Source organism: Chanodichthys erythropterus, chromosome 9 (assembly GCF_024489055.1).
Source record: "Chanodichthys erythropterus isolate Z2021 chromosome 9, ASM2448905v1, whole genome shotgun sequence".
NCBI classification, from domain to species: domain Eukaryota; kingdom Metazoa; phylum Chordata; class Actinopteri; order Cypriniformes; family Xenocyprididae; genus Chanodichthys; species Chanodichthys erythropterus.
This window is the reverse complement of record NC_090229.1, coordinates 8,607,934-8,625,959: the sequence shown is the minus strand read 5'-3', so window position 1 is coordinate 8,625,959 and position 18,026 is coordinate 8,607,934. Positions and strand designations below refer to the sequence as shown.

The following is an 18,026-nucleotide window of genomic DNA, read 5'->3' as shown; positions in this document are numbered from 1 at the left end:
ATACCTACAACGGTATCCATGCATATCTGTGATCAAATAACACAAGTCCTTCCGAATCGGCCCTCACGCACACACACGCACACACTCACGCACGCACGCTACCGCACTATCCAGCCTTAGATTTTTGCAAAGAACATGCCTGAATGTTTTTTTGTCATTTTGTTTTTTGTTTATCATTCTTTTTTTTCTCTAATGTGCACATCTGGTGCAGCACGTTTGATCATTAATACTCTGTAAATATCTTTTTTTAATCAATGTCAAAAAAGAAAACAGGACAAACGAAATAGAGGTAAAAGAAGTTTCATGCAAAAGTATGTGAGAGTAGCATGTTGGCGGCTCCATTCTCTGCCATGGTATCTACTATACAACAACATGCATGTTTGGGTAGGATTGCTCAGAAATCTCTCTTTTTTTTTTTTTTTTTTTTTTTTGTGGGGTTTTGAAGATGCATGTGATCTAAAGAGGTATGATACAAATATTGATACATATACAGTACACCACCTCCATCTTTTTTGTAATAGCATTTTCCTACTTCACGTTCATTCCCACTTTTTGTAATCTCTCCTGCAACTGTATTACGCAGTGGATGTATAGGCATAATTCCTGCTTGTTGAAACATTGCATATCTTTAAAAGTAAAAGGCCTTCTGTGCCACTATAACTGCTGATTTATCATTGTAAAATGCGTCTGATTGAGTTTGTCTTTTCAGTCTCCTCCAAGCGCGTACGAACAAAAAAACACGTCAGCTCATGCGAGTCCGCGTCGAATTGTCGATTTGGAATGAAGCAGATTCGTTACGAGATGCACTTAGTCTTTTCTGTGGCGTTGCGCTCTTCCTGGGAGAAGCCCCCATCGCTTCCTTTCTGTTGTGCAATAGAGGGATGCTTGTGTGCTTGTGGCGGTTATAAGGAGGAGATCTTCACTGTCTCATGGGTGAAGGAAGAGCGAGAGTTGCGCAAGATTCCGGGAATGGCAGGAGAGGGCGGCAGACTCTCGTCAGGAGTGTTGGCGGGAGGGGTGGGTATACTGATTATAGCCGCTGTGAAATCTCTATCCTCACAGTTTAGCTTCAGGTCTTCTGTCCGGGCGTTGAGACTGGAGCGGCTGCTTGGATGCACACACACGCGTGCACAGAAGAAAAAAGTTAGAGGTTAGATGGGATACCAATGTAATTGTTACATAAAGTTATAACAATTATACCAGTGTAATTGTTATATAAGTTATTGTTTTTGTTGGAGTCATAAACATATATATACATAAACATATATATATATATATATATATATATATATATATATATATATATATATATATATATATATATATATATATATGTATATGTATATATATTTTTTTCAAAAAAAAAGTATATATATATATATATATATATATATATATATATATATATATATATATATATACTTTTTTTTTTTTGAAAAAAATATATATACATATACATATATATATACATATATATACACTTTTTTTTTTTTTGAAAAATTACAGTAAAAAACAGCTGTATCTACTAGTGTGTAAAAAATATTTTTTAGAAATTATGTTGTATTTAATATTGACATCTTCATTATTAGGCTATATAAATGATCTATTATGACAACAAAAAATTATAGGAGAAAAATATAAGAATTATTTTAGACATCTTAAGAAGAATGTCAATTACTGTAATGAATAAACATAAAATAAAATATTAATTATTTATAGTTATTAAAACATATGAAAAATAAAGCTATATATATATATATATATATATATATATATATATATATATATATATATATACTATAAATAAATTAAAATCATTTAATGCAAATAATTAAAATCATAATTATAAAACAACATAACCTATAGTGAATGAACCTATAATGATATAGTACTTATATGTAAAATATTCATTATAGTTGATTATTTACTGTTTTTGGAAGTCTCTTATGATCACCAAGGTTGCATTTATGTAAATAAAAATACAATAAAAACAGTAATATTGTGAAGTATTATCACAATGTAAAATAATTTATTTTAATATTTCACAATGCAATTTATTCCTAATAGAATGTTAAAAAACATTGTTTTTTTTGTATCAATTTAAAGCATCCTTGCTGGATAAAATTATTTCTTAAAAAATGGAAAAAAATAAAAATAAAATTAATATTAAAATTAAGGAAATTTTTATGTATGTATGTATGTATGTACAGTATGTGTTTATATATACACACATACATACAGTATACATGCTATATATATGTATAATAATGATATAATAATAATGATATATACATGATATATATAATTGTAATGGTGCAAAAAATACTAATTTTCTTTATGCAAAATAGAGTCAAGTTTATTTTTAGGTTTTTCACAATACTTTTTTTCTTTCCTTTGATTTTGGAGTGAAAATGACATATCATCATGGTCTGTCATACCTTTGTGGTCCAGCAGAGGTTTTGTGCACTTGCAGGGTGTCCAGCTCCTGTACGCTGCCCCGGCTGACGGATACGGTGGAGTTGGCGAGGCGGATGGCTCTTCTCTTAGCTCTGCGGGGGCAGCAGGACGTTGTCACCCCCTGCTGGCTAGAGATGGAAGTGCTGCGGCTGGTACGATAGCCTACCGACTCAGTCATACACATCTCACTGAACGTCAGCTCATCTGTGAACTCATGATTCTGTTGGAAATTACAGGAGGAAATGCTTAATGAAACCTTCTGGATCATGCACTTTGATTGAGAAATGCATAATAATTTGTGTCCAGTAACAGGCTGAGCACAAGAGCTGTACTTACGGTTGTCTTTTCCAGACAATGTAGCAGGTGATGATGTTGGTGCTCAAAAGAAGATCTGTTCTTCAGACACAGAGCACTGTCACTCTCTCGAAACTGAGATATAAAAACACCACAATAGTTTATTTAAGGCGATCCATAAAAACCATGTCTTTAGATACAAGCACCTTAAAACATCAATCTTATGTGGACACAGATCTATTTAAAGAGACCACGACTATTTACAGCCTTCAGAGGATATTAGCATAATCAAGACTTCAGGTTTATTTTTGTTAAAGAACAAAAACATTTTGTTCACCGTCATCTCCAATAAGTTTTATAAAAGAAATTTTTCACCCTCAGACATATTGCTATTGATTATTTTTTGAAAAAAAAAAAAAGATTTAAGAACACATTATAGTCATTATAGTCATATAGTCATCACTTTTTAAATTAAATATATTATTAATTAGATAGATAGAGAGATAGATAGATAGATAGATAGATAGATAGACAGACAGATAGATAGATAGATAGATAGATAGATAGATAGATAGATAGATAGACAGACAGATAGATAGCCTGAAACAGGATAAATCTCTTTTACGCATGAATTAGGACAACTTCAGTCAGGATTTGTTTTAGTCAGGAACAAACCAATGAATAAAATTATATAAAATCACATGAAAACTATAAAATATATACCAAAAATGGTAATACTTTACAATAAGATTCATTAGTTAAACGTTAGTGTATTAACTAACATGAACTAACCATGAGCAATACATTTGTTACTGTATTCATTCATCTTTGTAAATGTTAATGAAAATACATTTGTTCTTTGTTTATGTTAGTTCACAGTGCATTAACTAATGCTAACGAGATTTTAATATTGTATTAGTAAATGATTAAAAGAACAAAGATTAATAAATGCTGTATAAGTGCATTATTAGTTCATGTTAACTAATGTTAACTAATGAACCTTATTGTAAAGTTTTACCCAAAAAATATCATAGAGCTTCAATTATTAAAAACCCAATTGAGTTTGTTCTGTTTCAACCAGAGGAGAATTTCATACAAGTTGAACTTTGCGTCTTTGATATAAGAACATAAGATCTGGTGGCACAACTTTATGGTAACCCAACTCAGACTGTGTAGAAAACACTCATGCTCCCTCCAGTCTAGAGCACGCTGATTTACCTTTATTAGCTGATAATTCTGATTATGTTAAAAATGGACACATTTCTGAAATCTACATTGATCTACTGATGTTTTCAGACAGTCGAAAAACTAGCGATCAGATGTTTTCAGTCTCATCTGAAATGAGCAGTGTTGAGGGTAACACTTTACAAGTAACATGCATTATGTAATCATTACTTTTTTCATGTAACAAGTAATGCATTACAAGTAATGTGCATTATGTAATCTGATTACTTTTATGATGTTACAAGTAAAGCATTATAAGTAATGTGCATTATGTAATCAGATTACTTTTTTGATGTAACAAGTAAAGCATTACAAGTAATGTGCATTATGTAATCAGATTACTTTTTTGATGTAACAAGTAAAGCATTATAAGTAATGTGCATTATGTAATCAGATTACTTTTTTGATGTAACAAGTAAAGCATTACAAGTAATGTGCATTATGTAATCAGATTACTTTTATGATGTTACAAGTAAAGTATTATAAGTAATGTGCATTATGTAATCAGATTACTTTTTTGATGTAACAAGTAAAGCATTACAAGTAATGTGCATTATGTAATCAGATTACTTTTTTGATGTAACAAGTAAAGCATTACAAGTAATGTGCATTATGCAATCATTACTTTTTTGATGCAATGAGTAAAGCATTACTAGCAATGTCCCTTATGTAATCTGATTACTTTTATGATGTAACAAGTAAAGCATTACAAGTAATGTGCATTATGTAATCAGATTACTTTTATGATGTAACGAGTGCAACTGCAAAATACATTGTAATAACACAAATACATTTATTTACAGCCAAAAAAAGTTACTGCAGCTAAAGTATTTTCAAGAACAACAGTCACAGTAACAGTATGAATTGTAGCTGAAATAGTAATGCATGATGTCCAATTTAATGGACAGATGATTAATCAGAATTTCCTCCATTCTAAAATCAATACTTCAATACTGCTAAATCAATGATATAACTCCTTAGATGTTTTTCCTGCAAGAGACTCCTAGGATAGAAGGAATGGATGGGTATTCCAGAGCAACTTGGCATTTCTGAGTAGCCATTGGCAATCTTGGTTTGGAGAAAAAGATTCCACATACAGCAGCTTGCCACATGGTGGCAGTGTATAGGTTTTATAATTTTGTGAATATTTGTCCACTGTAGTGACCTATGTATGAATGGTATATGTATATATATTACAACACAATCTAAATTGTTTCCATTTTTCTGTAACTACAGTAAAAATATTAAGAATTAGGAAAAAATATTACAGAAACAATATGTATATGGAAGTCAGCTAAATGATCTAAATCAGTCAGCAATATAGTGAGTAGGCAGTGATCATGTTGTGTGACTTTGGCTTGCTGGGAGATTCAAATTTTGTTCCTGCAAAACTTGTTGCTATGATACAGAGCTGCTGTTCTTTGAAGTTTTAATCCATAATTACATAAATTACAAGGCATTATTTAACTGCTTTAATCATTGCAATGTAGTTGCAGTGGGTTAAAACCTTCACTGCCCTCATGTCACCTGTGATTTGACCTTACTTTACCGCGCAACTTCCTCCCGAGACAGACCGCTGTCCTTGATGCCATTCGCATGTATCCGGTAACCTCTATAACCTCTCGTTGTAAAACGATCACATGCAAGGATGTCGTGTACTGAAGAACAAGTCTCTCAAGAAACATCAGTCTCTGTGTCTCCCTTTTATGCTTCCTCGATACCATCTGGCCCCCAAGCTCTTGCAGCTCAAGTCAAGGTGGTTTATCGCCATTCCGGCTGCCATCTAGAAGCAGCCCATCAGAAGCCTTTAAAGCAGCCGATCTTATCATGGAAAGAGAGGACAGGCTGTTCAGAGAGGCTGTGACAGTCAGGAAGGAGCAAGGACTGCTCTGTCTGCCACGCAGGAAGTGCCCCGTCAGCCGAAACCAAGGATGGCAGAGTGAGTCGGGGCAGATAAGATCATCAATAATTGGACCCAAGCACAATTAGGTTTGTTTTTGCTAAACAAAAAGTCCCAAGTAGAATGGAATGACACAGCTATACCGCCCAAAACATTTGGGAAAGTTTGATCACGTAGGACGTGAGTGGGAGCAAAAAGCAATTCCACTTCCTAGATGGAAAAACCAAAACATCTCAATCCTTTGTGGTCCTACAGAACGGATCTGGAACTGAGACAACAGCAAACATAATACAAAGCATTTCACTCCCATATAATTCAACACGGGAACTACATTTAAAAATGCCCTAAAGCACAAGTGTGTGAGCAAACAAATTCTACAGAGCTGTTTCAATAAAGCACCCACTACGTTATCTTGACAACAACAACAACTGAGAAAAAGCTGAATGTGATACGTCCTTCGGTGCGACGCAAAATGAGAAAATTAAAGAAGCTCAATTTGTCATAATCTATTTCCTGTTTGACCGGGGAACCCAAAGTGAATTTTTCTGCCACCCAATCGCAGATACGAAAGCAATAAATCCCAAATAAAAACATTTCAGTCAAATCCACGGGCTGCAACACTGTCTTTCTGAACACTCCATCAGGAAAAGGAGAGCAGAGGAACCTCAGAGGGTATTAAACCATCAATCACTGACAATTCCATTGTTAAAAAAGCGCTGATAGGAACGTCACATTAACAACACAATTTTCTCAGTGGAGACAAGAGATACAGCCATTGGATAACAAAACTACCCATGATTAGCATCTACACAGGCTGTACTGGTGAGTGTGTGTGTGGAGGGGGGGGTGTTCTGAGAGCTCCAGGGTTAGAAAAGATGAAGAAATCTTGCAAATACAGTACATTTAATGGTTAAGATGATGATGCTGGAGTGTTCAGGGTGGTTGCTAGTAGGCTTGTTGCCATAGTCGGTGTTACCGGTGATACACAGTGTTTAACCCACCTACCGGTCATAGCACTTGACCACCGGCACCGTCCCCATCGTGTTGAAGTTTTAGCCTATAGCAATAAAGCACTTAATTCAGTTAGTGACTACGTGCTTTCGTAATTTAGCGTAAGCGGAACGAGCGCCGCAGTAAAGCAGCAGCCGGTGTCCGATTTCATTTATCATTTGAGGAGAGTGAGGCGAGCTAACTGGCAAAGGATGGCGGAAGATCTGGTTTCAAAGCGAAATGCAAAGCACCTATTTGGAAATATTTTGGATTCAAACCAAATGCCAACAGGGAACCTGAAAACGTTAACGAGGCAACCTGTAAACTTTGCCTGATGAAAGTGGCAGCATCCGGAGGTAACACTTTGATTAGGCTCCCCGTTTTGGCAAAAGTAGCCAAAAAATATCTTTCTGTTTGTGCAACAAGCTGCGCATCTGAGAGAGTGTTCAGCACGATGGGAAACATAATCACCCCAACAAGATCTCTTTTGAAACCAGAAATGGTAAATATGTTGGCTTTTCTGGCCAGGAATATGTAAGAATGTATGCAACAAGCAGTGTGATCACGTTTTGTTCCCTGTTGCAATTTAAAATGAAGGTTTTTCGTTTATTGTTTCTCATTTAGCCTATTTATAATTTTTTTGTATGGTGTATGCAGTTAATAGGCCTACCTCTTTTTTTAACAGCTTAACGTGATTTTAATTTTTATATTAGTTTTTTTTTTTTTGCACTTAAGTGTCCAGTGATTATTCGGGTAGGCTACCTTATTTAACGAAGTTTTTGATGTTCGTTCGTTTCATATTCGATGGTTGTGCGGGGTTTTTTGTTTTGTTTTGTTTTTTTGCTGAAAAAGGCAGGCACTTTATTTAACGAATAGTGATTTTTTTTTATATAATTTCTTGTTTGATACTTGCACGATGTGTGCAGTGGTTCGTTTTGTTAATAAATGCACTTTAAAGGTGTTTCATAAGTGCTTTTGTTTAGTTTTTGCATGGTGTGTTAAGTTATTATTCATTTTGCAATAAAGATGTGTGTAATACAAGCGAGTGTCTTATTGTGGTCCACTTCTTGATATAATTAATTCATCTTTAACACTAGGACACGTGCCAAAAACCTTTAAGCAGGCTATTATCAAACCTCTTATTAAAAAACCTCAACTAGATCCGAGAGATTTAGTAAATTACAGGCCAATCTCGAATCTACCTTTTCTGTCAAAGATACTAGAAAAGGCAGTTTCAACACAACTGTGTTCCTTTTTAGAAAGAAATGGAATCTGTGAGGATTTCCAGTCAGGATTTAGACCATACCATAGTACTGAGACTGCTCTCGTTAGAGTTACAAACGATCTACTCCTATCATCCGATCGTGGCTGTATTTCTCTATTAGTGTTATTAAATCTCAGTGCTGCTTTTGACACTATCGATCATAACATTCTTTTAAAAAGACTTGAAAACTATATTGGCATTAGTGGAATTGCTTTGGCATGGTTCAAATCACACTTATCTGACCGTTATCAGTCTGTGGTAGTTAATGAAGAGATGTCGTATCGATCACAGGTTAAATATGGGGTATCACAAGGCTCAGTATTAGGACCGTTGCTTTTCACTCTGTACATGCTGCCCTTAGGAGAGATAATTAGGAAGCATGGTGTTAGTTTTCACTGCTACGCTGACGATACTCAGCTCTATATTTCCTCGTGCCCTGATGAAACCTACAAATTCACAAAACTAACAGAATGCATAGCTGACATTAAAAACTGGATGACAAGAAATTTCTTATTATTAAATTCAGAAAAAACTGATATCCTAATCTTTGGACCAAAAATTTCCTCACGAAAAAACCTTGAATACTCTCTAACACTTGACGGGTGCTCCATTAAACCTTCGTCCTCAGTTAGGAACCTGGGTGTGCTCTTTGATACCAATCTTTCATTTGAAAGTCATGTTTCTAGTATCTGTAAAACCGCCTTCTTCCATCTAAAAAATATATCTAAATTACGACATATGCTCTCAATGACAAATGCGGAACAGTTGGTTCATGCATTCATGACCTCAAGACTAGATTATTGTAACGCTCTACTGGGTGGTTGTTCTGCTAGGCTTTTAAACAAACTACAGTTGGTTCAAAATGCGGCAGCTAGAGTTCTTACTAGAACCAGAAAGTATGACCATATTAGCCCAGTTCTGTCAACATTACATTGGCTCCCTATTAAACATCGTATAGATTTTAAAATCTTGCTACTTACTTATAAAGCTCTAAATGGTTTAGCTCCCCAGAACCTAAGTGAGCTCTTAATGCATTATAGTCCTTCACGTTTATTGCGATCTCAGAATTTAGGCCAGTTGATAATACCCAGAATATCAAAATCAACTGAAGGCGGCAGATCCTTTTCCTATTTAGCACCTAAACTCTGGAACAATCTTCCTAGCATTGTTCGGGAAGCAGACACACTCTGTCAGTTTAAATCTAGACTAAAAACACATCTCTTTGCTCTTGCACACACATAACACATTATCAATACATTAACATTTTTCAAATCCGTTAAAGGATTGTTACGCTGCAATAATTAGGTCGGCCGGAACCGAGAACATTTCCTATAACACTAGATATACCTGTACATCAGAATAAGAATGGCATCTACGCTAATATCTGTCTCTCTGCTTATCCTGAGGTTTGCCGGGTGCTGGATCCAGGCCGTATCCAGGTCAGATGGAGAACCTGCGTCTGGACCTGACTACAACGTAGCCCAGGAGACAATGGGCCTAAAGATCCAATTCTGGCTGCATCTATAATTCAGATTTTTAATCCCAGTATCCGCTTACATATATTTATATATAATCGATTTTTAATCTCTATTATAAAAATGTACAATTCAGATTTTGATCTCCATATACATTTACATATATATATCTTCCAAGGGGTTTTTTCCCTCCTAGGACTTTTTTCCCAGTGCTAGCACGCTGGGTTTTTCTCCTAGGGGTTTTTTTCCACCCCTGGAAGTCAGCCGACATTGGCTTAATGTAGCACCATCTTGTATATGTTACATATTACCACGCTTGCTTGTACAGTTTTAACCACTTCCCTTTTTTTTCTGTGCTTCTAATATGTAAAGCTGCTTTGAAACACCGGGATTACCGGTTTTTTTACACGTCGATTAACCGGTGGAAAAAATCCGTCACCGCAACATCCCTAGTTGCTAGGCTGTTCACTCTCAGAAAAAAAAGATACAAGAGCTGTCACTGGGGTGGTACCCTGTCAAAAGGTACAACTTTGAGCATTATTTACCCCTAAAGGGTGTATATTAGTACCTTAAAGGTACACATTAGTACCCAAATGGTGCATATGAGTACCTTTTGAAGGGGTCCAGTCCCAGTGACAACTTTTTTACCCTTTTTTTTTCCTGAGAGTGTTGATAAGTGGTTGCTTCCCAGTTCAAAATGTCAAATAGTCCAGGATGAGTTACTTAATTACAAGATGAAGTTTAATAATTAACGTACTTAAAAATAAATGATTATTATTGAAAAAATAGTTTTATATTTAGTGGTGCTTCCAAAAAAAAATATATATTTTTACTATATTTATAAAAAATTATGATTATTATAGTAAATACTGAGGCAAACAAAATTATGATTAACAATAACAATATCAACAAAACAGCAGCAACAATAATTTTTAATCAAATTTAATTATAATTATTATTGTTATACTTGCTTTAGTAAGCGCCACTAAATATAATGCTGCATTTTGTATAAATTGTTTATAAAAGCTAGTGCTGTCAATCGATTAAAAACTTAGCTAATTAATCACATATTTTTCTGTAATTAACCAAACTTATTTGCATATTAATATATTTTATATTGTAATAATTTCACATTGTAATTCCAAATTAATGTATATTTACATAATTAATGAAGATATATTTTAAATATGTTTTTAATGGAATCTTTTTCCTAAGTACTGTGAATAAAGGGCAGAATCACTGATATTGATGCCTCTATTAAATGGATTTTTTCATGCAATTTTAGCCATTAATTACAGCCATTCAACATTACAGTATAAATGAACATACACACAATGTTTTTAACATTTAATAGTTTTTGAAAAATATAACTTTTAATTTAAGTGAACAAACAAACTATAAATTGAATATAAAATAATTCTTATTAAAGCTACAAAAGTTATTCAGTCAAAAGCAGCGAGTGATTTTCTCTATCTTTTGTTCTTTGATTAACATTAATGACAGACAGCAGCAGGTTTATTAGTCTGCTGTCACTTTAAAAGCTAATGCACATGACACAGATCTGATTTTCTCACAACTCTATGTTCATTTAAGACTTTTGAACTCATTTAAGAGTGTATTTACGAGAATACTCTACAAAAACATGCATTTTGACATAAATGCACAGACAGATCTTATCTTGCTTAAATGGTTTAAAAGAACTTGAATGAATGATATAAAAAATGACTGCTGCGTTAATTGCGTTAAATATTTTTAACACACACACAAAAAAAAGCGCAAAATTAAAGCGTTAATTTTGACAGCCTTAAAAAAAAAACATCTGATTTTTTTTTACTTTTGAACATTTATGCCAACACAAGAACAGGTAAATCATACATAAATCACATAATTGGCACATTTCCTAATGACCTTTCATCGAAGGTCAAGGCTTGCACAGACTCTTGAGTGCTGAATAACAGTGTACAGAGACAAAAGAAAGACCTAAGTAGAAATTCAAAGCCAGAATAGGCTGAAGAGTTGAAAAAAGCCTTCGTCTGATTTATAAATAGCACTGCAGGCCTGTTAGTAATGGGTTTATAGATCCATTCTGAAAAAAATACCCCCTCACTCGGGGATTGTAAATATTGGATTATTGTGGGTTTCACAACCTGAGAAGATTCCGGAGAACTCTACCTGCCGCATTAGTAAAGAAGCGGATTGAATCTCTCTCTCTCACGCTCTGAATACAGCTACTTTTCCAGCATAGTGAAGATGGATTTCAGCAGTGGGAAAAGGTGTGTTTATGGAACAGAGCTCTGCTTTAATCCCTGCAGTTATGATCTGATAAACTGACAGGCCACGAGGCTGCGGCAGATACGATTTCAAGACCAACACACCACAAAGCACTTCAAAAAATCATGCAAGCTGTAAATCCTGCTTAAAAGAAATAGTACAACATTAAAGAAGCTATCTGACAGCAATGGTCAACATTCACTTTCACTGAAAAGCAGCTTGGACAATCACATAAGAAATACATTTTTGGAACAACATGAGGAAGAGTAAATAATGACAAAACTTTTATTTTTGGGTGAATTACCCTTCTAAACTTAAATTATAACTAACTATTTAGAAAGTATGGAAGCTTGTTTCTGCTACTAAATAAAATTAAAAATAAATAAAAAAAGGTAATTGTGACTTTTTATCCTACAATTCTATTTTTTTTTTACGACTGCGAGATTTAAACTCGCAATTGCAAGTTATAAAGTCCGAATTGCGTGATATAAAGTCCGAATTGCATGAAATAAAGTCAAAATTGTGAGATGTAACAATTCAATTCAATGCAATTCGGACTTTTTTTCTGGCAATTGCAAATTTTTATTACGCAATTCTGACTTTCTCACAATTCTGAGTTTTTTCTCAGAATTGCAAGATATAAACTCACAATTCTGATTTGTTATAAAAAAACAAATCAGTCTTTTTTCCCTCACAATTGGACATTCTGACTTTATATCACACAATTTTAAGTTTATATCGTGCAATTCTGAGAAAAAAAAGTCAGAATTGTGAGATATAAACTTGCAATTGTGAGAAAAAGTCAGAATTGTGAGATAAAAAGTCGCAATTACCTTTTTTATTTTTTATTAGAGATTCTTAAGGCATCACTATTATTGCTTATACTTGAACAAACCGATAACATGCATATTAAACTTTGCAGTGTACTGTAGCTTATTCTTATGTATGCTATAGACTCAAAAGACTGCCTGGCGAATGATAAAATAAAAAACCCATAGATGTCAACTAAATGTCTTAGGACAGTAAGCAGCCACAAGCACCACGTTGCTTTTATTCTTTCTTAGTCTTTAAGCAACTTTGAATTTATGTTAAACAAATGGGAAAATCCATACGCTCTTATTCACACTGTATATCTTCATTTTCTGCTCTTAACCGTGAAGAAGACTCTGTATTCAGAATGTATTACAAGAGCAACATGATCAACAGCAAGCGCAGGGAACACATCCTGGGGCACGAGGAACTGCAACGAGTGAAATAATTACATAAAACCACAGAGAGAAACAGATATTTAAACAGGTTTGTTTTCCCTGGGATGGCAATTACCACAGAATAATGATAACCAGGGCTTCCTCATAAAGGCAGTGATTGGAAAAGGGCAAGAGATTGTTTCCATTGGAATAAACATCATACTTAATATTACTTAATGCAGCAGAGAAAATGGTATTTGAGAATGTTAAACACCCATACGCGGGAAGGGTAAATATAACCTGTTGATATATTTTACAAACTGCTGAATCATACTGTGATAAATGACTTCATGAGGTACAGAGACCCAGGAAGGAGAACCAGGTCAAAGTTACACTGCCGGTCAAAAGTTTAGAATAAAAACCTTTTTTTTAATGTTTTCAAAGAAGTCTCACTAAGGCTGCATTTATTTGATCAAACAATAAAACTGTAATATATTAAAAATATTATTACTGTAATGCTTATATTCTGTTTTGGTTTAATTGTGTATTAGTTCGGTTTTCCCTGATCCTGTTTGCCTGCGTGTCCTAGTTTCCTAGTGTGTGCCTGTTTGTTCCTGTGATTATGATTCTGTTCACCTGTCGTTCAGTTTATTAACTCATTTAATCTGTGTATATATACTCCCTGTTTTGTTCAGTCCTTTGTCCGGTCTCGTTTTTGTGAAGTGGATGTGTTTCCTGAGATTCTCCTGCCTGTTTTTGTGTATTATTGGATTAAAGACTGTTTCCCTTGAACTTTTCATCTTTGTGCGCTTATTATAGTACCCACAGGTGACAATTACAATTTAAAAAGAAATGTTTTCTATTTTAAGATATTTTAAAATATAATGTTTTCCTGTGATAGCAAAGCTGAATTTGATCCTTCAGAAATCATTAAAATATGCTTATTTGGTGCTCATTTATTAATAATGTTTTTTTATTGTAATCAATGTTAAAACAGTGGTGCTGCTTAATATTTTTGTGAAAACAGTGATACTTTTTTAAGGATTATTTGCTGAATAGAATTTATGTGACTTTGACCTTATTTGATTATACTGTAACATTATAAATGTCAATTTAATGCATCCTTGCTGAATAAAGTTACTAATTTCTTATTTTTGTTTAAAAAAATCCTACTTACCCAAAAGTTTTGAATGGTATTGAAACATTGTTTTGAAAAAAATATCAAGCATCACCAGCATTTTCACTATTGATAATAAGAAAATGTTTCTTGAGCAGCAAATCAGCAAATTAGAATGATTTCTGATGGATCATGTGACACTGAAGAATAATGATGCTGAAAATTCAACTTGCATCAAAGGAAAAAAAAAAGAAATTTAAAATACATTCAAATACAAAATAGCTTTTTAAAACTATTTCAAAATATCAGTGTTTTGACTATATTTTTTCAAATAAAATCAAATAAATGCAGCCATTGTGAGTGTACCATAAGAGAGTTCTTTCAAAAACATAAAAAACTCTTAATTATTCCAAACTTTTGACCATTAAAGTTTTTTTTTCCTGGATCTCCAGTTCTTACAGGCCTCCAGATGGTGTAATTATGGCATCTACCAGCAGGGGGCTAACTGAACCATGCTAACCTGAAACTGACCCCTTGGAAAAAGCTGCCTTGAGGTGTTACCAAGATGAGTGCCAAGTGAAGTGACTTGCCTGAAAGGGTCTCTGTAATTACTGCTGCGCCTCCCACCTGTCCGACATCACCTGCCTTTCATTTCGTGCCCTTCCTTCAGTGTTGTTAATTGCTATTTCCTCACAGCAAGGACACAGCCCCCCGGGTAAGGTCCTAAAACCGTGTTTAGCTGACTCTGAATGTCAGCGGTCATATGAAAAGCTGTTATTACAAGGCTCTTGTGAGACTGACGCATTCTCAGAGGCCAAATGACTGACCTTTACACGTACTGTAACACTGTTTGATGAGTTTGAAATGACTGTACGATCGTTAACATCTTAAAAATCTGTTCTGTGCTTAGCAGCACGCTGGCAGCAGAAAAATATACTGTACTTTTTATGAGCTGGTTTGCTATGCTTTAATGATTCTCAATATCATGCTGTGAATATGAATACTTTGATGCCTGAGCTGAGATTCTCTTGTTGCCGGGTTTGACTGTGATTTAATGTGTTGTATTAAACTTTATAGTTTTAGGTTTTTAAAATCTGAGGAATTTATCTTGCAATTCTGAGCTAAGAAAGTTACACATTAATAATGGACAAAGACAATCTGATGAACTAGATAAAGAGACTGGAAAAGCGCATCACAAGACAAAAAAACAAATGTATTAAATACAAAAACTTCTGGAGATGTGTAGATAGCAAAAATAGCACAAAGATTAAAAAAAAAAAAAAAAAAAACACAAATATGATCCGCACATGAAAAATAGGCCAAAAAAGTTCACAAGTATTTATTGTCCAGAGGCCAAAAATAAAGTGCAAAAGTGCAAACTAAGTGTGCAAAATGTTTTCAGGATTTTGGCACTGATGAAGGGTTGATCCCGATATCGTTTTGTGGCCTCTGGACCATACATTCTTGCAAGCTTTTTTGGCCCATTTTTGTGTGTGTGGATGTTGTTTGATTTTTGATTCATTTGAACGAACATGAACTAACAATAAACAATACTTGGTAACACTATTTTACATTGTCATTGTTACACATGTTACATGTAGTTACTGAAGTAATAACTATAAATTATGCATAATTACTTTCAATTAACCCTAAACCAAACTCTCATCCTAAACCTAAAGTAAGTACATGTAGTTAATTATTATTACTCAATACTTAAATGTATAATTACACTGTAACATGGACACCTTAAAATAAAGTCTAACCCAATACTTCTACAGCTTTTATTAACCTTAACATTAATTTCAACATTTACTAATACATTAAAGGTCCCATCGAACGTTTTTTTACAAGATGTAATATAAGTCTAAGTTGTCCCCTGAATGTGTCTGTGAAGTTTCAGCTCAAAATACCCCATAGATTTTGTTTAATTAATTTTTTTAACTGCCTATTTTGGGGCATCATTAAATATGAGCCGATTTATGCTGTGCGGCGCCTTTAAATCTCCTGCTCTCCGCCCACGGAGCTCACGCTTGCCTTAAACAGTGCATAAACAAAGTTTATACAGCTAATATAACCCTCAAATGGATCTTTACAAAGTGTTTGTCATGCATGCGTTGGATTATGTGGGTATTGTATACTGTTATAATGTTTACATTTGATTCTGAATGAATTTGAGGCTGTGCTCCGTGGCTATCGGCTAATGCTACACTGTTGGAGAGATTTATAAAGAATGAAGTTTTGTTTATGAATTATACAGACTGCAATTGTTTAAAAAAATGAAAATAGCGACGGCTCTTGTCTCCGTGAATACAGTAATAAACGATGGTAACTTTAACCACATTTAACAGTACATTAGCAACATGCTAACGAAACATTTAGAAAGACAATTTACAAATATCACTAAAAATATCATGATATCATGGATCATGTCAGTTATTATTGCTCCATCTGCCATTTTTTGCTATTGTCCTTGCTTGCTTACATAGTCTGATGATTCAGCTGTGCACAGATCCAGACATTAATACTGGCTGCCCTTGTCTAATGCCTTGAACATGGGCTGGCATATGCAAATATTGGGGGCATACATATTAATGATCCTGACTGTTACGTAACAGTCGGTGTTATGTTGAGATTCGCCTGTTCTTCGGAGGTGTTTTAAACATATGAGATTTATATAAGAAGGAGGAAACAATGGAGTTTGAAACTCACTGTATGTCTTTTCCATGTACTGAACTCTTGTTATTTAACTATGCCAAAATAAATTCCATTTTTCATTCGAGGGCACCTTTAAGATCGAAAGTTGGGTTACACTTTATAACAGTGTAATTATACATGTAAGCACTGAGTAATATCAATTAACAACATGTACTTAGGGTTAGGGTTTGGTTTAGGGTGAATAAGATATAATTAGGCATAAATTACTGTTATTACTACAGTAAGTACATGCAACATATGTAACAAGGACACTGTAAAATAAAGTGTTACTGAAAGTTGTATCTGTGAACATTAGTTAATTCACTATGAACTATCATGAATATTTTATTAACTAACATTAACAAAGGTTTATAAATGCTGTAAAATACATAGCTAATTATAGCTAATGCATTTTGCAGAAATTTGAAGTGCAAACAACAAAGAAGATATTCTGAAAAATGTCCTTTGGTTTGTCTAGGTTTGGATCAGCATGAGGGTGAATAAACTGACAGAATTGACATTTTTAGGTGAACTATCCCTTTAAGTAAGTATTGAATGTAAGTACAAAATGTAAGTATTTAAGACAAAAAACGTATGAAAAAATATATGAAGTGTTCTAAAGTTTTTTTATTCTTAAACTTGCTGTCAGACGTGATGCTACCGTTTCCCTCTCGACAGAAAACCATCTTATTATGGAAGATCCAATATCAGCTATTTCTGCTGGAGAATCTTTGAAGAATCGATTACACACAGTGTAAGCAGACACAGTACAAAGTGTAGTTGAAAGAACACTTAGCAATTCCTGCTCAACAATACGACTTCCCAAAATACACACAAATATTGTTTAATTCTCCCTAGTCAGATGCTTAATGTCTGTACTGAAAGATTCCCCTTATGCAACAAAACTTTGTGTATCTTTTAAAGATTTGATGTCAGGCAAACTTTGTCAAATCCAGCAACTAGTTCGTCCTTGGATGTGCTAAGTGAAGCAACTGGGAGATCATTTAAACATATACAGCAGTTCACACAAAAATGAAAACTGTCATCATTTACTCACACAGGACTTTTTCTTTCTTACAAGGAACAAAAAATGAGGCATTCTGAAGAATTTTAACAAGGGATAAAGAAGTCCATCCGCATGATTTGTGCTCTG

General features: G+C 34.1%; 1 protein-coding gene across 2 annotated transcripts in view; it reads right to left on the bottom strand.

Moving 5' to 3' along the window:
- Positions 1 to 570: 570 nt before the first annotated feature.
- Positions 571 to 18,026, bottom strand: part of kcnd1 (potassium voltage-gated channel, Shal-related subfamily, member 1) — a 73,524-nt gene continuing 56,068 nt past the window's right edge. The window contains exons 4-7 of one of the 2 annotated variants that reach the window (XM_067393515.1): positions 12,791 to 12,813; positions 2,794 to 2,875; positions 2,439 to 2,677; positions 571 to 1,107 (exon numbers count right to left, since the gene is read on the bottom strand). In XM_067393515.1, coding sequence (XP_067249616.1) covers positions 903 to 1,107; positions 2,439 to 2,677; positions 2,794 to 2,875; positions 12,791 to 12,813 — 549 coding nt within the window. In that variant the 3' untranslated portion in view covers positions 571 to 902. Of the gene's footprint in view, positions 1,108 to 2,438; positions 2,678 to 2,793; positions 2,887 to 12,790; positions 12,814 to 18,026 lie in introns of both variants that reach the window. The other variant, XM_067393514.1, reaches the window with a different exon arrangement.